The sequence below is a fragment of the Sardina pilchardus genome, chromosome 1, assembly GCF_963854185.1.
Source record: "Sardina pilchardus chromosome 1, fSarPil1.1, whole genome shotgun sequence".
Taxonomy (NCBI): Eukaryota; Metazoa; Chordata; class Actinopteri; order Clupeiformes; family Clupeidae; genus Sardina; species Sardina pilchardus.
In genome coordinates, this window is record NC_084994.1 from 25,002,017 (window position 1) to 25,024,278 (window position 22,262).

General features: G+C 42.6%; 2 protein-coding genes across 7 annotated transcripts in view; both read left to right on the top strand.

Moving 5' to 3' along the window:
* The window catches only part of LOC134086228 (NACHT, LRR and PYD domains-containing protein 12-like), a gene marked incomplete in the record, with an annotated part of 983,201 nt that overhangs the window by 672,786 nt on the left and 288,153 nt on the right, over positions 1-22,262 (top strand).
* LOC134085843 (NACHT, LRR and PYD domains-containing protein 12-like) overlaps positions 1-22,262 on the top strand; it is a 94,717-nt gene that overhangs the window by 34,517 nt on the left and 37,938 nt on the right. For all 6 annotated transcript variants that reach the window (XM_062539977.1, XM_062539983.1, XM_062539978.1 and 3 more), the window contains 3 exons: positions 13,988-14,101; positions 14,567-14,680; positions 15,396-15,511. In XM_062539977.1, coding sequence (XP_062395961.1) covers positions 13,988-14,101; positions 14,567-14,680; positions 15,396-15,511 — 344 coding nt within the window. The remainder of the gene's footprint in view (positions 1-13,987; positions 14,102-14,566; positions 14,681-15,395; positions 15,512-22,262) is intronic.

Consider the following 22,262-nt stretch of genomic DNA (forward strand, 5'->3'; position numbering starts at 1 on the left):
GAATGTTTTGCAACAGGCTACGAGCAGCATAGCCTTTTAAAAATCTGTTCGAGATACGCATGTGACATTCTGTGAGATGATTCACAATTTAACAATGAAATGATCACATTTTTGCCTTACTTGTTCATTTTATCCCAAAAACAGAATAAAGTGGTAGGGATCATGCCTGTTTAGGCTAGTTGAAGCAAGATGAGCCTACTTTAGGCTATGTTTCGAGACTTGCATGCCCATGTTAAATTGTGATATCACCAGTTAACATAGGCGTATATTTCTCACAGTATGTTAACCTGTGTTAACTTTGACTAAAAGCCCAATAAATTGTTAAAAATCACCATGTTATACCAGCAGCTCGTAGCGTAGGTGTATAAGCCACCGTAGATAGGATATTTTTCTTCACGACATCCACGGTTCGAATCCAGCCATCGCCAGGTAGCTAGGCTACATTGTTTCATTTCATTTTTTGCTATTAGCATAGCATGTGTCGTATTTGTGTGATTAATGCTTAGACAAACATGTATTAGACATAAGCTGGTGATGCTTTCAGCCATATGCTATCCATTATTTTCTCTCACTTGAAAGCATTTTGTGAAAATACAAACTCTAAGGGGCGGAGGCAGAGCAGAACGCGTTTAAGAAGTAGGCAGGGCCTTTTTGAATATTCACTGATGTTATGCAAATATCACCAGTTAACATGAAAACCAGTCAAACTAGAACACCGGGACAACCTGACATTTTCACTCACGCACTCCAGCCCCTTTCGTTCGGAAATTCTAAAATAACTCTGTTTGTTAATGCTTCAAAATAACATTTAATAAATGAACCTTACATTTTCTAGTAGCCATAGAGTTGTGGATTTTAACAAAGTCCCGTTTGGTTCTTAGCAGGAGCGTCTACTACTGGCTTCAAAATATTTTCTTTAGCCTACTCGGCTGTGAACTCGTGGCATCGTCGTGAAACTAAAATTCCACTGGAGCTCCATGCGGATTTTACTGTCTATGGATTGTACACACAGCCTTACAAATGTTTACTGCTCTTCGAGTCAGGTAAAATGTCATTTATGTTACATAACTCATTTAGATACACGTCTGTGCCATGCGTTTCTTTAAGAATCTACCGTCTTGGTTTGTATAGAAATGAATATTAGCCTAAGTGACATACAAACGGACAATAAATGGTGACTGACTTCGCCTACGCGACTTTCTGCTTATCCTGCTTGAAAAGGTGTGGTAATGGTGACGTTTTCACAAGCGAGGGCGTGTCGAGGTGTAATGCGGAGAGGCTAATGGCCTGACAGTCTGAACGCAAAGGTGAGGCTTGTGGACCCGGGCTATTAGCACCAGTTTGGCCCGAAGTTAGCCTGGCCCAAGCTGGCCCAATGGTCTGAAGCCGGCTAATATCAACCTCCTTTTTAATGGCACGTGTTCCTTCTACTTACGATTAGCTTCAGGGTATTCCTGATTGCAACAGTAGCATTAAACCTGGCTGAGAATAAACACGTCTGCTTCTTTTTGGCAAATTCCTATCCATATCATGACGGTAAAATTATTATTGTTAACTATTAATACTTACTTTTGGCAGTAGGCTACTATCAAATTCTGAAATTAATTATTATTTACCGGAAATAAAGGCTATTTCAAAAAGAAAAAGTTTAAGTCCGAGGAGAATTGAGAACATTAGTTGAGCAGCCGCGAGCCGCACGAGAGGAGGCAAAGAGCCGCATGTGGCTCGCGAGCCGCGGGTTGGCCACCGCTGGTCTAGTTTAATCTAACTATGCTCTATAATGTGTCATACAGTGTGATAAAAATACATTTAAACAGGAGAATAGACTAACATTCATTTAGAGAGAGAATTCGGTATACCCACATACAAATACAAACACTACTTCACCTATTATCAATGGTAAACGCGCAAAACAGCGCTCATAAAAAGGTAAACATTTTGACTCGCATTTTGACTCGCGAATGCTAGCCATACTACCAGCGGAACATATAACATTCATGAAACATAAAATCAAAACAGCAAATACAATATAAATACAATTGGTTACCTGTGGGTCAGGACAACAAATTAGGGGCGGGCAAAGGATCTCGTCAGCCTGAATAAAATAAATGTCACATTAAAAGTTGGCACTATATAACGTTATATTAGTGAACTTGAAGGTCAAACGAAAATATACACCAAATAAAAACCACGAGACAATATAAAAACGTCGCTGAAACGCGAGTTATGTGGGAGACATACATTAATAACAGTGACAACAGATATAGGCCATAAACAATATAGGGATAACACAACTTATAAAGACTTTTACGATGGACCCTCTTTTGCCCTGCTTACCTGCAGCAGTTCATTTCCGTGTCTGCTGCAGAACACCCACAACGCCGCTACTGTGCAGAATTCTTATCAAAATAAGAGTCCTGACCCAATTATGCAGGATTTAACATTGACTATGGAGCACTTTATTAACACCGTTACATACACCCCCCTTAAATACTGCTAAATTGGGGAAGTACCATGAAGAGATTATCAAGAAAAGAGAGAGAAGATAGAGAGAGAAAAAAAACTTTTGGTCATCAGACTGAATAAAGAGAAGAAGAAACTAGTATCTCACTAAAGAGTATCAAAAGCCGTCGATAAATAAAAATCCTCCAACTAGGGAGTACTTAAAGAATGGGTGGCGCCTTACCCAAGACTGAAAGTAGACTCTAGAGATGCCTGCTACACCTCAAATGCTGCTATAACACTACATACATCTGATACTTCTCCTTATCTGAACTGTGTTCTCTCAGACTGACTAAAATAACATCTGATGTTAAGAGCTCATCCTAAAGCAAGGATCTAACTAGAGAAACTAAAGAACTAATAGTGGACTCTGGGACGTCAAGAACTTGGTCATTCATCTCACAAATTAGTCTTTTAGGGGGCTTGACAGCTCTGCCTCGTCTGGTTTGAAGAACTGTGCCGTCGAAATCCTGGGGTTGGGCGCATATAGCAGGCTCATCTGTGATGGGGCCTTCCTGTGTGGATAAAACTGGTTGGAACTCAGCAGTGTGTGAGTCAAAGCCATCACTTGCAGGGAGAACATCACTGTTCTGCTTTCTCTCTTCTCCTGCAATGCCACTAACTGAGTCAACTATTTCTGATACTCTGTCAGACACATCTAGCAACTCTGTGTTGGGAGTACGACGATCCTCCACCTCAAAGTCATCAGGGCTAGTGAGCACCCACTGCGTAGTCCGGTCACCGCAGCCATCATCCTCATCTGGCGGGATGATCTCAGGGACCGAGTTCTTGCACGTCTTCAACAGGTAAAAAGTTCACAGGAAGCAGGAGATTTCGGTGGACTACCTTTACTCTGTCTGAGTTGATGTCTTTGATCTTGTAGACATTGATGTTGGGATTCACAGCCACGACCTCATATGGAGAAGAGTCCCATTTGTCTGCTACTTTCCTCTTTCCTCTTTCTCCTCTGTTTGCGACGAGAACTCTGTCACCGATGGCAAGCGGGGAGCCCTTGACTTTCCTGTTGTAGAGCCTGGCCTGTCGAGTCTGTTCTTTGCGACTGTGCTGTTGTGCTATCTGCACTGCCTCACGCAGGTTTTTCTTCAGGCGAGACACAAAGTCATTGTGATCCACCACAACATCATTGGAGAGGACACTTTGAAACAGGATGTCAACTGGGAGACGGGGAACTCTACCAAACATGAGATAGAACGGTGCAAATCCTGTCGTCTCATGCTCTGTGCAGTTGTAACAGAAGGTGAGCAGCTGTAACATCTGAGGCCATCTGGCTTTGGACTTAGGAGGCAAAGTTCTGATCATAGATCCAAGGGTCCTGTTGAATCTTTCAGCAACACCGTTGCCCATGGGGTGGTATGGAGTCGTGTGTGATTTTTCGACACCTGACAGAGTCAACAGTTCCTTGATCAACTTGCTTTCAAAATTTGCTCCTTGGTCAGTGTGAATCCTCTTCGGAAAGCCGTAGATGAGAAAGAAGTCATCCCAGAGTCTCCGAGCTACTTGCTTGGCAGATTGATTCCTGCATGGGAATGCATGGGCCATCTTAGAAAAGTGGTCAGTCACGACGAGCACATCCACAGACTTCCCATCATTGACCTCCGCAGACCAAAAGTCGATGCAGACCAACTCCATTGGCTCTGATGTGCGGATACTCTCCAATGGAGCACGAGCATTGGGCTCTGGTGTCTTCCCAACAACACAACGATGGCAGTTCTTTACATGATCGTCGATGTCTCTCTTCATGCCAACCCAGAAGAATCTTTGCCTTGCTAGAGACAATGTTCGGCTTTTACCCTGGTGACCAGCTGTATCATGAAGCCCAGTGAGAACTTGTGCCTTGAGAGAGTTAGGCACCACAAAGAGGAAAAGTCGTCTGTTCATGTTGTGGTCTCTTCTAACCTTGCACAGCACACCATCACGGATAACAAGTTTGTTCCAGTACTTCAGGAGCTGACGTACACTGGAAGGCTCATCTGCTCTGTTGCTCTTAGAAGGCTTTCGACGTCTCTCGATGTAGTAGAGAACACGGCTGATGGTTCCATCTTGTCCCTGCTGATTCACAAGACTACTGTGGGGAATGGGGGAGTCAACATGCTGCAACTGGGGAACAGCTGGGCTCGCCCCAAGGACTTCACTCAGGCCACCCGTAGAGTGAGCATCCAGAATAGCTGAAATCTCTGGAGCTCCGACTGAACCACTCTCTGAAGTGTCTTCACTGTGTGAGTCCTGTGGAACATTTCCCGATCTCAGGACCATCTGATGGTTGGTGGTGTACTTGAAAGCATGTTGAACAGTGTCATCAACAACACCACTGACATTCTTCAAAAGAGATAGGTACAGCTCTGTGACGAGACGGTGACTTATGCAGGACTGGACGAACGGCTCTCTGCTCAAAGCATCCGCAACCACATTTCTGGGACCTGGAACATACTTTAGGTCAAAGCTGTATGATGCAAGTTTAGCCACCCATCGTTGTTCACAGGCATCCAGCCGAGGCTTTGTCAAGATGTACGTCAAGGCCCCGGCAGTGGCGCAGCTGGCTGGGGCACCTGCACCGTACGCTGGCGACCCGGGTTCGATTCCCGCCCCGTGGTCCTTTCCGGATCCCACCCCGACTCTCTCCCACTCGCTTCCTGTCATTCTCTCTACTGTCCTGTCCAAATAAAGGCATAAAAAGCCCAAAAATAAATCTTTAAAAAAAAAAAAAGATGTACGTCAAAGGATTGTTGTCCGTCCAGGCTGTGAAGTGACGTCCTTTAAGCCAATGGCTGAACTTCTCGCAAACAGCCCACTTCAATGCAAAGAACTCCAGTCTGTGAGCAGGGTAGTTCATCTGAGAGCGAGAAAGCGTTCTGCTGGCGAAGGCTACTGGTCTTGCTACATCTTCATCAGGAGGGACTTGATATAGAACTGCCCCAACTCCATCAAAGGATGCATCTATGGCCAGAATGAAAGGTTGGTCAAAGGTGGGATGAGCCAAAGTCACAGTCTGCAGCAGATCAGACTTCAAGGTTTCAAAAGCTGTCTGACACGCTGGTGTCCAGTCAGAGGGAGCAAGTTTTGCATAGCTGATTTTCCTCCTAGGTTTTCTTCCCTGTCTCACATTGGTCTTCTTGCTGGAGCCGGCAGTCAACTGGAAGAGCGGCTTGGCTTTTGCGGAACACCCCTGGATGAAGTGTTGGTAATACAGCACCATACCGAGGAACGACCTGATCTTCTTTGGGCACGGGGTTTGTCCATCAATCTCCATAAGGTCAGTTCTCTGGACTTTGCTGATGGCTTCAACTTTGCCTGGGTCTGTCTGAATTCCTTCCTCACAGACGATATGGCCAAGGAACTTTACAGAACGTCTCAAAAAGAAGCACTTCTTAGGGGCCAACTTCAGGTTATGGCTGGACAGGCGGGAGAAGACCATTTGAAGGCGTTGGAGGGCCGCAGACTCAGACGGCGCAAACACCATCAGATCATCCAGGTAACACAGAACACTACTGAAGTTCTCATCCCCGAAGATAGACATCATCATTCTCATGAACGTGGCTGGGCTGTTGGAGAGACCCTGAGGAAGTCTGTTGTACTCGTGCAAGCCAAAGGGAGAAGAGAAGACTGTGTATTTCTTGTGCTCTTCCTGTAGAGGTACATTATAATAGCCTGATGTCAGGTCCATAGTGGAGAAGAAGACGTTTCCACCCAGAGCAGCTAACACATCAGACTGGTGCGGCAGCGGGTAGGCATCTCTGACAGTTTGTGCATTCAGCCACCTGAAGTCAGTGCAGATCCTTAAATCGCCATTCTTCTTCCAGACCAACACCAGGGGAGAGGCATAATCAATGTGCGACTTGCGGATGATCCCTTTTTCCTCCATTTCACTCAAAGCTGTTCTTAGTGTAGCATACTGACTTGGTGGTATACGCCTGTATGGCAAACGAAAGGGTCGGTCATCAGTCAAATGAATGGGGTGGACAAAGTCTCTGGCTTCTCCACAATCCATTTTGTCTCTCGAGAAGATGGACTCATATCTCTCAATGACTTGTAGCAGCTCGTCTTTCCAGTGTGCTGATACCTCACAAGACTCCAAGTCGATGTCAGACAGATTCAGGTTGCGCAGGACCCGTTCAAACTCGTGACTGGGCCTGGGTGATGACGTGGGACAAGTGTTTGCAGTGCACTGTACATTTGACTGCAGCTGTTCAGGTTGTGGAAGGTCCTCCACAGCGATGCAGGGAGACACGTCTGCCAGCTTAGTGTTCCTCTTCAATACGACTCTGTGGTTGGTGGGGTTTATGATCTTCAGAGGAACAGAACCATCTCCCCAAAGCGGTGTGATTACTCTGCCAACCATTATCTGCTTCGGTCTCGACCTTGACTTCGTCGGCTCAACGATGACTGTGCTGCCCACTGACAATACTGAAGACACTGGTAGCTTCCCCCAAACCAGATGCTCTGTCTGCGGCTCTAATGTCACACTTCTCTGGAGCTTTACAGTGCCTACTCTCTCAGGCACAGACTCACCTCTCCACCTCTCAGTGTTGGAGAAAAGGGACAAAAACTCGCGGCACTCATCACTCTGGTTATGGCTGGGCGTGGACATGAGTCTCCAGTAGCCAGTCGTTCCTTTAAGCTGTGTCAACAGCCCCTTGATGGCGTTGGTGCCCAGGATCATCTCCTCAGTCTGACCTGGCACAACTAAAGTAGGGACTGTCATGGAACAACCGTACATCGAAACTGGAAGGTCATAGATCGCTGTGGGACTGACACGATGGCCACCACAGCCAACAATCACAATGTCATGTGCTGACTGCTTCGGTATGTCTGGAAAGCATTTCAATAAACTAGCTTCAGCAAACTCGCTAAGACTACATGCCATGGATCCACTATCAATAAGGGCTTTAAAAGAGGGGCCATTTTCAATGGAAACTGATGTGTAGAATAAGCTATCTGATCTTGGGACTGTCTGTAAACTCTGGAAAATTACTGTTTTGTGTGAAGAACTATCATCTCTGTACAGCTGACTTAAAGAGTCATAATCTGAAAAAGCTTCAAAACTAGAGGTGGGAGGCTCACTCTCAAGATCTACGTGGTCCTCCCCTACAAGCAGATCAGTCAGTTTGACGGCTGGCTGTTGGGTGTTGCACTCCCGCCTCTGTGTGGACATTTGTTCCTTGGGTGATCAGGCGAGAAACACTGGAAACACAGTCTGTTATCTCTACAGTGTGACAGAGCAGAATGAGAGGAGTCTTTACAGACCAAGCATGGTGTGTCGTTGAGGCCTTGAATCCGAGTTAAGCCACTGGTCTTCCTACCGGTCGGTCTGGACTGGGCATTGCTCATGAGAACTTTCTCCAGCATACTAATCATCCTCTCCAGAGAAGAGTGATCCGACGGTACAGACTGTAGTGGAGACTGCGGATTACACAGGGGCGCTGGGCTAGTGTTCACCTCTATCTTGTTCACAGCCACTTCCCTCTCCAGGACTGCCTTATCTTTCCTCTTCCCTGCTGCTCTGATGACTTTCTCTGAGTGGTACTCATTCAAGACTTCCTGCACCTCAGAAGCAGACCACTTATCAATGGTCTTAGAACGAAATGTGAGGGCTAAATCTGAATTCGGGCAGTTCCGAATGAACATACGCGTGACCTCAATGGACAGATTGTCTTGCTGCTTACCCTGTTCTTTCAGACATTCTGCAGTGACATCCGCAGCACGGTTGAGTCGCAGCCAGTAGTCATAAGGGTCTTCCTGTGACTCAGGTAGAGTAGTGTAGAAGTCTTGCAGAGGGAGAAGCGAAAACTGCTGACAACTGAAATGCTTCCTCAACAGACTGTACATCACATCTGGGTTACTCCTGATGTCAACACCACAAGACTTTATGCCCACTCTGACAACATCCTTGGCTTTGCCTCTTAAGTGGATGAGAATCTCCTCACCTTGCTCCTCAGTCGGCAGGCCACCCTTCCTGATGAAGGTCCGCATGAGCTCAATCCACTCTTCAAGTGTAACAGAATCAGACGTGTCACCTCTGAAGGTAGGAGGATCTCTCACTTTCCTCTGACTCACTACGTGAAGCTGAGACGAACTAGAGGAAAAGTCCGGCGCCAGAGTGTGACTGTCAGTGTGTGCACTAGCTGCAGCTGCTGTTGGGCTGGGCCTACTCAGGTGTGTGAGAATACTGTCTGCAAGCTGCTGACCTATGTGTTGCACAATGTTACCCATCTGACCCATAAGGTCGTGTGGAGTGGACGTATAGGGGAGCTGGTGAGTGGAGAAGCTATCTTGCTGTGTGGGAGCCGTGTGTGGTGAATCCCTGATGAGAGGTGGTAAAGCGTGTGCTGCCATCCCTACACTACAACCTACATCTGAGCTAAGCTCTGGAAAAGGGATAGGCGCCCCCAATAAACCTCTACCCCGACCAACACTACCCAAAGTCTGGGAGTACTGAGGTCTAGTAAACTGTGAGCTATCCATTACAAAGAAAGAGTAATGTAGAAAGTAGAAAGATAGAGAGCAGAAAACCTGTGTACACTACAATACAAATACTATCACATCACATCACATCATATCTCAACCATACTAGCTATACAGCTCACATGCTGCAAGTATACTGAACCATATGCATTCAGCTGAAGAAGAGAAGACAAACGGCCCACCGGTCCGAAGAGGCGTTGATTGGCGACCAACTGGAGATCACGGGTTAACGGCACCACTGTAACTTGCGTTGTGTAATGCTGGTAATAACTTGGGAGACGATGATGGCAGATGACGAGGCTTTATTCTCTGTGGGTCAGGACAACAAATTAGGGGCGGGCAAAGGATCTCGTCAGCCTGCAGCAGTTAATTTCCGTGTCTGCTACACATACTATTAACAGTACAAAATATCTAAACATATCTAAAATTACAATCCAGTATGAAATATGATGTGTGTCAATAAAATAATACAAAATAAATTCCAAAAGGGAATAATGTGGCACAAAAACATGAGTGTGAATGTGTAAATGTGTGTAAGTACATAAGTACATAAGTAAATTACTTATTACTGTCTAGTTTAATCTAACTATGCTATATAATGTGTCATACAGTGTAATAAAAATACATTTAAACAGGAGAATAGACTAACATTCATTTAGAGAGAGAATTCAGTATACCCACATACAAATACAAACACTACTTCACCTATTATCAATGGTAAACGCGCAAAACAGCGCTCATAAAAAGGTAGACACTCCACTCTTGTGGTCATAAAATGTTACTGCATGTAGAATGTTACCACAAAGATGTTGAGACGTTAACGGCTAGCATTTTGACTCGCGAATGCTAGCCATACTACCAGCGGAACATATAACATTCATGAAACATAAAATCAAAACAACAAATACAATATAAATACAATTGATTACCTGTGGGTCAGGACAACAAATTAGGGGCGGGCAAAGGATCTCGTCAGCCTAAACAAAATAAATGTCACATTAAAAGTTGGCACTATATAGCTAACGTTGTATTAGTGGGCTTGAAGGTCAAACGAAAATATACACCAAATAAAAACCACGAGACAAAAAAAAACGTCGCTGAAACGCGAGTTATGTGGGAGACATACATTAATAACAGTGACAACAAATATAGGCCATAAACAATATAGGGATAACACAACTTATAAAGACTTTTACGGCGGACCCTCTTTTGCCCTGCTTACCTGCAGCAGTTCATTTCCGTGTCTGCTGCAGAACACCCACAACGCCGCTACTGTGCAGAATTCTTATCAAAATAAGAGTCCTGACCCAATTATGCAGGATTTAACATTGACTATGGAGCACTTTATTAACACCGTTACATGAGCTGTGGTTAAATGTGCTCTATAAATAACCCTTACTTACTTACTTCCTTACTTAATTGCTTTCATTCTGCGGTGTTGCCATAGATAAGGCAGTTTATCCCAGCTTACTTTTATAACACGAGAAGTCCAAGGTTTAAGCTGAGGTTGTACAACATTTTTGAGGAAGCATAGCTGCGTCTCTATCCAAGAAAACTCTACATGTCTATTTTAAAAGTGGTAATCCAAAGGGTCTCCTACCGTAGCTCTCGGCGGTGAAAACTCTGTGCTTGAATTAGTGCTGCCGCGATTAATCGACATAATCGAACTAATCGATTATGAAAATTAGTCGATGCCATTTTTTTTAGTCGACTAATCGTTTTGCTATTGACCCCCTATTTATTTTTGGTCTCCCGTCTCTAACGGCTGTAATGTTATTCATTAACTGTTATTAGTTAATTATTAACTGTACAAAAGTAGGCTGATATTGATATGAGCATATCTATATCTATGGCTATATGTCATGTTTTGGCCCTTCAGTTGAGTTAAAAATAAAATGGACACAACAAAATAGCGAAAACTTGATTTTTTTTAAGAAAAATAGTCGAAAAATTAGTCGAAAGATTAATCGTTAGAAAATTAGTCGTTAGTGGCAGCACTAGCTTGAATTATGAGCCGTTTATTAGTGATATAAGTTTCAACCACTTGGCAGGATCTGATGAGCAGGTAAACTGACTTTTCTTGTGCAGTCTCTTTGTGTCAAGCATCTCTCTGAAGGCTCTTTCTTTCTTCTGGAAAGTAACCCATTCTTGATGCGTAAAGTGTTTAGTGTAGAGACAGTGAAGTCCACAGGTTGAAGCTCTTCCCCTGTCAGATGTTGCTGAGGAGTGGGGTCATAGCCGCGCAATTGTTGACGCTTGACAGTGCCTGTTTATGTGCTACTTTGATTGATGACAGTAAACACATTATCAGAATTGTTCTCTGAAGCATCTTGCAGCTTGCATCTATTGCATCTATCTACACGCACGCACGCACGCACGCACGCACGCACGCACACACGCACACACACACACACACAGACACACACACACACCGCTCTTGTAGGTACAAAAGTTAATTTCTTAGTAAAATGGTAAAACTAATGCAACTTTGTCAGGAAAATTGGCATTGCCATTTTATACATCCATCAGTGTGTGTGTGTGTGTGTGTGTGTGTGTATGTGTGTGTGTGTGTGTGTGTGTGTGTGTGTGTGTGTGTGTGTGTGTGTGAGAGAGAGAGATAAAGGAGATACATAAAAGGTATGGCAACCTTTTTTTAGTATATCTTTGGGGCTTTTTGCCTTTATTATGAAAGGACAGCGAAGTGACTGGAGAGAGAGATGGGGTGGGATCAGAAATGACTCACGGAGGACTAAAACTAAACAAAATGTCACTGAACAATCCCAACTATCTGTTTTACCTGTCCACAGATATGTGTTTGTGTGTCAGAGTGAAGAACAAATACAACATACAGTATATAGAAATACTGACCTTATTACAGTTTTTCTCAATTGTTTACACACAATTTCTGGTACTTGAGACACAATTCCCATAATATGTAGCTCATGCACCAACCTCCTGAACCGACTGTGCAGAACTATAAGCACAATTTCTGCTTTACACTCAAATTGCAGTTCTAAAACACACTGTTTTCAAAACACTACACACAATTCTCTGCATTAGACACAATTTTCATGAAGAAAATCTCTTGTTTTCCAAAAGAACATGCCATTCAAATTCTAAAGCCACTGTAACTGCCCTACCATGCACACTGACTCATCAGATGGGCAAACACTTGTCACACAGTCTTACAATTAGCAATCAGAGCTTACAGTTTTTCACAGTTGCTCAAACACTAAACCCCATTCTCTGAATCAAATTCTCAAATGCCTGAACACATTTATTGAATTATTCCCTTTTTTGGCAAAACCATAGACTACTTTCACCCACTTTCACTCATTTTACCAAACTCATTAACCCTTTTTGCAAAACTGTGAACACATTGTGCATTCTGATGCACTTCTTAATTATATTGATAACCAAACAACGCAGAAGTTGAACACAATTAGTGCACAGTTGTCTCTATTTGAACACTACCACTCAAAATTGATAACACTTCTGTCTAATGATGTGACAACCAATATAAGTCAGTTCAGAGTTGACAGAGACGCAGGGGACAACAAGTGTGTGTTACAGTAGAAGTGGGGTACAAGGAAGAGGAGGGTAAATTTAGGCACAATACAATATTACAGTATTGCATACTTACAGTACTATCAGAGTCTGTGGCATCACCGTATAAATCATATTCAGTACAGTATTGGCCTGTCTTTCTGTTCACTTACAAAACTATTGATTTATATCTTCATATAGGCTAGAGGATATGAGTAGAGAGTGATATAAGTCCTTATTCTTTATTTTCATTGTGATATTTTATTTTTCAAATTACATGTAGAATGAATACAATTCCTCCAGGAGCCATAAACCCTGCCCTGAAAACTGTGTCTTCCATTGTTTGGTGTATTGTCTTATCACTGCTCTGCAGGAGTGTAATTTTGCCTGATGTGTTCAATGATTTGAGACCATTAGTTAGTTTTGAGCAAAGTTAAAAGTGTTTTGAGGTGATTGTTCAGTTTTGCAACAAGATTGAAGGGTTTCGAGAATGTAGTTCGAGAAATGAGTTTTGTGTTCACAGTTTTGAGAAAAAGGTTAAGAGTTCTGAAAAAGGTGTTCTAGCAATTGTGAAAAACTGTAAGTATTACAGTAGTAGTACAGGCAGAGGCAGAGCCAGAGGAGTGAGAGTAAGAGGAGGAGAACGGGGAGGCCAAGGACCGTAATCTCTGATGAGATTCGAGCCACTAGAACATTTCAGTGCTGCGTATCAATACAGTACAGTACCGTACAGTACAATACAGCTCAATGAGCACAGTAGTACAGTATTGCCTGTGGGCTGTTCTGTAGGACTGTAAAAATAAAGTATGTTTCAAGTATTTGGAGAAAGTATTCCTACTTTGGATTCCTACACAGTTTACAGTATTTTACAGTACTATTTGTTTGGCAGCCGAAAGATTACCAACACAAGGGCTTCTGTCTCCTGAACAGGAAACTGAAATCATGAGCATTGTCCTAAAGAAAGCGCCATAACATTACGGCAAATACAAATAAAAATAATGGAAAACAATGAGATATTTCAAAATATTGATAGGGTAAGCATATCAACTGACTGTATCAGCTTATCGACTGTTTGTAGTACTGTTTGTAGTGTAACACCGAACAAAAAAAGGCCCAAGTCATTATAATGAATGGAGAAGAAGTGTTTTCAATTCATCGCAGTGTTTTACACTGAGCACATCAGTGTTTACAGTAACTGGTTCTTATAAATGTCTTGTCATATGATGGTTTGTGTGTGTCTTTTGAGAACAAAAGATCATTTTGAGGAGAAAGTACATTGTTTTGAAGGTAAAGTGTCATTTTGCAGGAGAATTGATGTGTTTTGCCCATTGTGTGTGTTGTTTTGGATTTGTGTGTAGAGTTCTGAGAGTGTCAGGCATGTTTTCAGAAATTGTGTGTTAACAATCTAGTCAGAGAGATGTGTTGCTTGACTCTAGTATTTGTCCCTTTATGTAACCAGTCCACAGACCCAAAGACCTGTGTCTCCAGTGCCCAGCTGTGTGTCCATGAGGAGTGACCGGTCCATGGAGGATCCTCTCAATCTCAGCAGAGGATCACCACTGTCTGATCCAAAGTGAGAGAAGTGTGTGTGTGTGTGTGTGTGTAGAGGGAGGAGAAGGAGATCAAGGAAGAAAGGAAGTGCATGGTAATTGGGTGGTAGGTGTTTTAGGATTTTAGATGTTCAGAGAGGAGTATTCTCAGAGGAGTTGAGTCTTCAAGAGCTTTTTGGAGATGGAGAGATATTTGTGTTTCTGTGTATACTGTATGTGTGTATGTATATGCGTGCATTTTGTAGAGAAAGAGGGAGAAATTGAAACGATGTAGATATGTCAAGTTTGTTAATTATCAGAGAGATGTGTTGGTTATTTGTCTCTTCATGTAACCAGACCGTAGACACCCAGTGTGTGCATGTGTATGTTTCTTTCTGCGTGGATGCATGTGTATACAGTATGTATGCATCTTTTTATATATACTGATATTATTAACTGTCAGAGAGATGTTTTGGTTAAATATAGTATTTGTCCCTTTATGTAACCAGTCCACAGACCCACAGACCAGTGTCTCCCGTGCCCAGCTGTGTGTCCATGAAGAGTGACCGGTCCATGGAGGATCCTCTCAATCTCAGCAGTGGACCACCTCCGTCTGATCCAAAGTGAGAGAAGTGTGTGCGTGCGTGCGTGCGTGTGTGTGTGTGTGTGTGTGTGTGATTATTTGTATGCCCCCCCCCCAAAAAAAACCCCCAAAAATGCAGTTTTTCCTAAATAACTACCTGAACTGTGACACCGAGGTTTACAAAATGTTTATGGTATGTTGGTCTCAAGAGCCTGCATCAACTTAGCTTATAACATTTATATACCCATGTGCTGCAAGAGGAAATATATGCATATAAATTGCACAAATAGGAGATACAGGAAAGCATAAAAGCATCATTTCTTTTTCTGGAGAGAATGTGCAGAACTGAGCGGCGGTAATATTGCGGTGCATCTAGTTTATCTACATGTACATGTACACTTTTCTAGGTGTGAGGCCAGCAGGGCTGCATCTAGTTTATTTACATTTACATGTACACTTTTCTAGGTGTGAGGCCAGCAGGGCTGCATCTAGTTTATCTACATGTACATGTACACTTTTCTAGGTGTGAGGCCAGCAGGGCTGCATCTAGTTTATTTACATTTACATGTACACTTTTCTAGGTGTGAGGCCAGCAGGGCTGCATCTAGTTTATTTACATTTACATGTACACTTTTCTAGGTGTGAGGTCAGCAGGGCTGCATCTAGTTTATTTACATTTACATGTACACTTTTCTAGGTGTGAGGCCAGCAGGGCTGCATCTAGTTTATTTACATTTACATGTACACTTTTCTAGGTGTGAGGCCAGCAGGGCTGCTGGGTTAAACATGGCCAATGTCACAGCTCAGCCTGGAGGGATGGAGAGCACCCTGGCACTGAGTGGAGGAGCGGCCCTGCCACAGCAAGGAGGAGGTAATGTCTGTCTTTGCTGATTTAAGAACACGCACGTTGCAAGTGCATGTCTGTTACTTATTTTCCATTACCAGAAATGGATCTTGTTGAAGTTGGAGTACCGTAATTTCTCAACTATTAGCCACAGGTTATACATTTATTTTACAAAATGTCTTCAGATATGAGGTTAATACACAGGGGCAGTTAATATGGTATTGATATGGTTTTGTTTCTATAAACTTGGATAAAACACTTATGTCTTATGGCTTATACACAATGCGGCTAATACACAAGAAATTGCAGTATTTGGATTTTGACAACAGGATTGTATTTTACGGTGGCCCTGAAGTGCAAAACACAACACAAATAAGACAACACAACACAAATAAGACAACACAACACAAAAAGAGAAAACACAACACAAAAAGAGACAACACAACACAAAAAGAGAAAACACGGCCCCGAAGTGCACAACACAACGACAAATCACACAACACAACACAAAAAGAGACAACACAACACTAAAAGAGAAAACACAACGGCAAATCACACAACACAACACAAAAAGAGAAAACACAACGGCAAATCACACAACACAACACAAAAAGAGACAACACAACACAAATAAGACAACACAACACAACTAGAATGCATTTCCCGGTGGGAAAGTGCGAAGTGTGCTTGCTCAGACGCGCCACGACAGCGCCCGGTAGGAGACACGACCGCTTGTCCTCAGGTCAAAGCGCCAAAGTTTGGCCAAGACGCGAAGCTGCTTCGAGTTTGGCGGCGTTGCCCTCGATTGCCGAATTCTTACACTGACCTGACAAGTTGCCTAGATTCATCAGTGGTATGCAGGGCCGGTTCTTCCTACAGGCCAACTAGGCGACCGCCTAGGGCGCCAAATTGGTTGAGGGGCGCCCTAAAGCATCTTTCTTTCTTTTTTTAACAATATTGATTAACAAAATAAGAAACGCTGGAAACAGAAAGTCATTACAAAGTAGCCTGCAAAGCGGAGCTAGCGTCTTCAATTGTAACAAAAGTGTGGTCTCATTATAGCCCGATAACTAAACCCATGTAGAAAGACGCATCATACGCGTCCGGCGTATGATTTCGACAGGCTGATGTGTGTGTGAGCGTGTGTCAGTCAATCGTAACAGTCTGCATAATCTTTGCAACGTTACATTGTAAACATTGTTGCAATGTCATATCTGCCTCGTTTTAACGGTTAGCTATATGTTACTACAATGCTGAAGAGAAAGTCATTGTAGGTCCGGTTCCAATAAACGAAACGTATCTAATAGGAGTCCTATGGCTGACGCGTGTTCTTATAAAAAGTATTGTCTTCCATTTAATGCTCTTGAATGTTTATTGTAACAAACAGCACAGTTCATAGGCTACTCATACAATTGACACGACCAACACGGCCAGAAAAACCGTGGAAATCCAAACATCTCATGCCGTGTATCATTCAATCACGTTCTAAACCAAAAACTAAAACGTCTTAAAGTGACATGCACCTAATTAAACAACATGTCACGTTGGGCCTACAGTGTAATCACACTAAGTAAAGTTATACCAAATTATAAGACATCAAATCAGATAAGATTAGAAAACATCAGAATTATTTAGCATATTATACATTCCAAATTCATTATTCCAAATCTTCAATAGCAGAGGCCTATCTGACTGTTACAGTCATCATTCTAAATAACCTATGGCTGTGAGTTTTCATGCATGTCTGGTTAACAGGTGAGGAATGTTTTTGAGACATACATGTGTTTTAGGCATAGTGCTGGCCCTAATCTCTGACTGAAAGTGCGCAGAATTTATGCATTTATATAACAATATTTACAAAATTTTCTCGGGGGAGACACCCCCGAACCCCCAATAAAATGTGGGAATTAAATACGGGGGGGGGGGGGGGGGGGGGGGGCGCAAAATCTCAGTATCGCCTAGGGCAGCCAATGGGCTAGGGCCGGCCCTGGTGGTATGGCCCAGAGCACCTCCAATGTAAAAATGTAGATGTCATCCCAAAGACGTAAAGAGATATGAGCCAAAATGCATTTTTGCTAATTGCGGCGCCCCCTAGTGGCCAAATTACAACACATTTACTGAGGCTACTTTGGATGGTGTCCAAAATCATGCCGCCAAATATGGTCTCAATACCTCAAAGCGTCTCCGAGATTTGACCTCACTTCCTGTTTGGACGCTTCAACATAGAATTTGATTGGCTGTCAAGGGCTAACGCTTTGATGTATGAAAATGAAATGTACACCTCTAAGGTCTGTAGACCTTGTGTTGAATTAAGTATGAGTTGTTCACGTGTAGCCAGCATGAAACACGTAACCACTGAAGGAAGGAGGGAGCCTAAGGAACTAGGCATGTTTCTAGAACAAATACGAGTAGCCTAATGTTATAGCTATTCTGTTATGCGGGAACATCCGCAGTTTACTCACTGTTAAATAAGTTGCAATGTGTTATAGCCTCAAATGGATGGTAAAATAAACAGGACGACTCACCTGTTCAAATGATGTAATAGGATAAAATTTGGTTTTGATATGTCAAAGCAACCAGGCTGTTACTGGTTAACGTTTCTGAATATGAAATCGATTTTGGATTGGTTGCATGTGATAAAAGCTGTGTCATTTCCTGTCCAGACAGCATTCATATTCAGAAATACTGTACACCGGCAACAAAGACACACACACACACACACACACACAAACAACTCTTTCAAACAGAAACGTCAGTCCGTTACATCTGCCTCTTGTCCACAAACTGCATGTCGCTGAGTTGACCAGCAACGAAGACTTTCACATAAACACACACACACACACACACTTACACACACACATACACATCACCCCCTCAAACACAAATATCTGTCTGTTACGTCTGCCTCATGTCCACAAACTGCATGTTGCACAGTTCACCCACATCTACCCACAATTCTTTGATTTATAAATAACCCCACCATTAAAAAACTGCAATGTGTCAAATCTTATTATACAACAATTGGGTTCTATGAAGCGGTTTCTTTGTTTCTGATTGGCCGAGAGACGTTCCATGAGTTGAGATATCCCACGATAATCCACTCGGACTTTTCACAGCTAATAATAAATCACTCCGCGATACAATGTCAAATTGTCAAGTGTAAACCGAACTGTCACGTTGCATCCAAGCTGAAATACAGACGCTCAGAACATAGAATATGACGGAGGTGGATATTAGCTAGTTGGATGGCATGTAGGCTAAGTAAAATAGTGATGTTTCAAAGCTAAAAGCATGTCCTAACCAGACGCAATGCGAGCTAACGTTTATTAGGCTAGATTCTACATTGCTTGACAACGGGAGAGATAGAACTAACGACTGGCTTTTGGCCATAGCAACGTGCTTTTAGAACTAACGACTGGCCTTTGGCCATAGCAACCATCCATTTAGAACTAGTAACGGCAGTTTGTCCTGCATGAAGTAGAAATTTGTGGCGGAGAGAAGTTAGTTCTACAAACAAGACAGTTTTAGCGATTTAAACGTTTACATGATAATGGGAAATTAGCACAAAAAAGAAGTGGTAGAATTGTTGTATAAAAGCAATATAGCACTCGTAATCGTGGGTTGTTGTTGGATATTCCCACGGGTGTTGTTCGGCCGTAGCCTCGAGGCCGGAGGCTACGGCCGAACAACACCCGTGGGAATATCTAGCAACAACCCACTCCCACTCGTGCTATATTGCTTAAATATGTATATACTGCATGGGCAATTCCATGCAAAACTGTCAAGTCCATAACCCCACACAGCATCATACTATGATGTGGATGATGATTTCTTAAAAGTTTACCATTTCGCTCTTCTTGTTTGTACAACATATTCGATGACATTGTTAACATAATCATTTGCATTATATAAATGTAACCCCCTTTTCCACTCTTATGTCTCAACATATACTGGAGTCACATTCATAAACATAAACAGGATCCTAGGTTCTCAATTTGCTGGACTCACTTTCTACCATAAAGTTAAAGAATAGTAATAACAGAAGAAAAGGTAAGAAGGTGTTGATGGCGTGATTAACTAGTGTGGTCCCTCCACTGAAGAATTTCTATACCACTGCCCTGATGGAAATATGTAAATCCTCAGAAATGTCAAGTGACTACAGTTACTTCTACCTGCTTTGATATATCATTTCATAAAAAGAAATTTGGCCATAATAATTATATTGCAATTATATCAATTCAAGTTTTCTTTGCAGCACAAACAACAATAGGCTACAGTTTACTTTTACTTCAGGGCGTAATGTTAACAACTTCGTTAACATTAAGTTTGTTTGTTTGTTGTTCTGTATTGACAGCAGACGGCAGAATGCAGGTGCACGCAATGGATATGTTTTTAAAGAGAGTGCATTCGCTTCCACATGAACCTCGGAATGTGCTGCACCAGAACAAAGACACTGAATGCTATGCTTTCTATCGTGCGTGTGGCTCGTTTTTCAGATTTGTTTGCTAAATTTAAAAAAGCCACACAATTTAACAGAGTCGCTCATTCTAGCCTGCAAATGGTTAAAGTGATGCTAGGGCCAGATGCTGCATAAGAAATGGAAAAACTCCACTGACCAGTTGGCCTTGCCAGTTGATCGCTAACGTGAGATACGTGGATGATGAGATTTCAGATCATTTTATTTGGCAAAGAACTGGACAATGCTACCGGAGATGAGATGTTCAGGGTAACAGAATTGTTGCCTGCTTTACAAATCATGAGCGTACAGGGGAGCTACATCCGGTGCAGAACTGAAGTGTTGAATTAGCTTCCACTATTAAAGTAGCTATAACAGATGTGGGAGATGGACCAGTCATCTAAAATGAATTGTACGCGTCGCGAACGGAACGCTTCAGTTACGCGTCCAGTATAGCTTTCCAGTTAAGTTAGCAGGGATATGCGTAGTTTGCACTGACGGGGCAGCATCGATGACAGGTCAAGTCAAGCTTCATAACGAAAGCCAAGCAGAAAAATCCTGCCATGGTAGCGACACATTGAGTGTCGGAAAACTCTTAACTGTAAAAAAAAAATATATGCCCCCGACCTTGCTTTGAATCAAGTCGTAAAAATAGTTAATTATAGCCTATGTTAAGTCACGTCCCCTTCAAACACAATTACCCTATCCTCTGCAATGAAATGGGTATCCAAAATATCACATATGTTAAAGGCCGTATTGCAAGGTTTGCATTATTAAACAAATTTGCATTAGGTACTACTCATCTAAACTGTTATCCATTGTAGGCCTATTTGATGTTGCAATGATTTGAGGTTTGCAATGATTCTTCTTTCCCCCTCAATGTACTCTATTGCGTCACGTTGGGGACCACTGAACAAGCCCCCTTGAGATTGACATGAGAGAGGAGTAAAGAGAAACGGGCAAGACACGGTTCAGCAGTAAAAAGTGCAGATTATAGATAGATACATAGATATATACAGATATCCTAGATAGATACAGTATATAGACATAGATATATATCACGTCACATTTTGCTGGTTGGGGGTGGCCTGACCAGCGATCACGCAGTCCACCACTGCAGTTTACATGGAATAGCACTGCCTTGCCTAGCCTACCACACGCACCTGCCATACACAGCTTACTTTCTCCCTGTCTTGGTAAGCCATACCCTGACGGTGTCAATGACAATCAATCAGGAGGAGTAGTTATTGAAAATAATCACGCTTTAGACATGACCAGCCTACTTGGCAGCAGCTTGCAACAGGGGGATTCATAGGTGGCACATAGACCATACAGCTAGCATGAATGCAAATATTTTTAGATCTTCTGACTAAGTTTACTGTACTTATTCAAACGACATCAGCACCACTGCCACTGGATATAAAGCAAACATTGACTTTCACTTGGTGCTTCATTGACTGTAAAAAAGTGTAATAATATTATCTATGCACTGCCTGATGTAGACTAGCTTGACTTGCTAGCTCGATGAGTTGCGAAATGATATCAGCAACACGTACTCGTTCCATATTAAACTTAGGCTACAGTTAACATAGTTTGGCTTTCCAGGCTACTTGGACCATGCATTTAATTACCTTTCACTGCCTTCACGTCTGCCAGGCTCCAAACTGTCTTCATAACAGCAGTTGCAATTCAGTATAAACAGCCTCGGTAAAGTTAAAACCAACTAGCGATGCTAGTCGCGATTAGCATTTGAACTGCAGTTAGGTAACCTACCCTCATAACTAGACGGCTTCCCAGGCTACTTGGACCATGCATTTCATTACCTTTCACTGCCTTCACGTCTGCCAGGCTCCAAACTGTCTTCATAACAGCAGTTGCAATTCAGTATAAACAGCCTCGGTAAAGTTAAAACCAACTAGCGATGCTAGTCGCGATTAGCATTTGAACTGCAGTTAGCTAACCTACCCTCATAACTAGACCTCTCAAATTCCGAAAAATGCATTAAAATAACATTGGACTACGTTGTTATTTTTGTTAAACCTTAGGGTGGCTATGATATAAATGGTGTAACGAAATTTGAAGTGTAAATATACAAACTTTATGAAAGTGTAAGCCACAACCTTTTCCTACAGGAATACATGGAAAACATAACCCCATAACCTCCATAAGGAGACCTCCCCAAATTCAGAAACATTTATTAAATTGAAATGGACAACAACGTTATCTTTGGTAAACTCTTAGGTGGCTATGATATAAATTATGTGACGAAATTCGAAGTCTAAACACACTTACTGTTGAAAGTGTAACTGCGATTTCCATAGG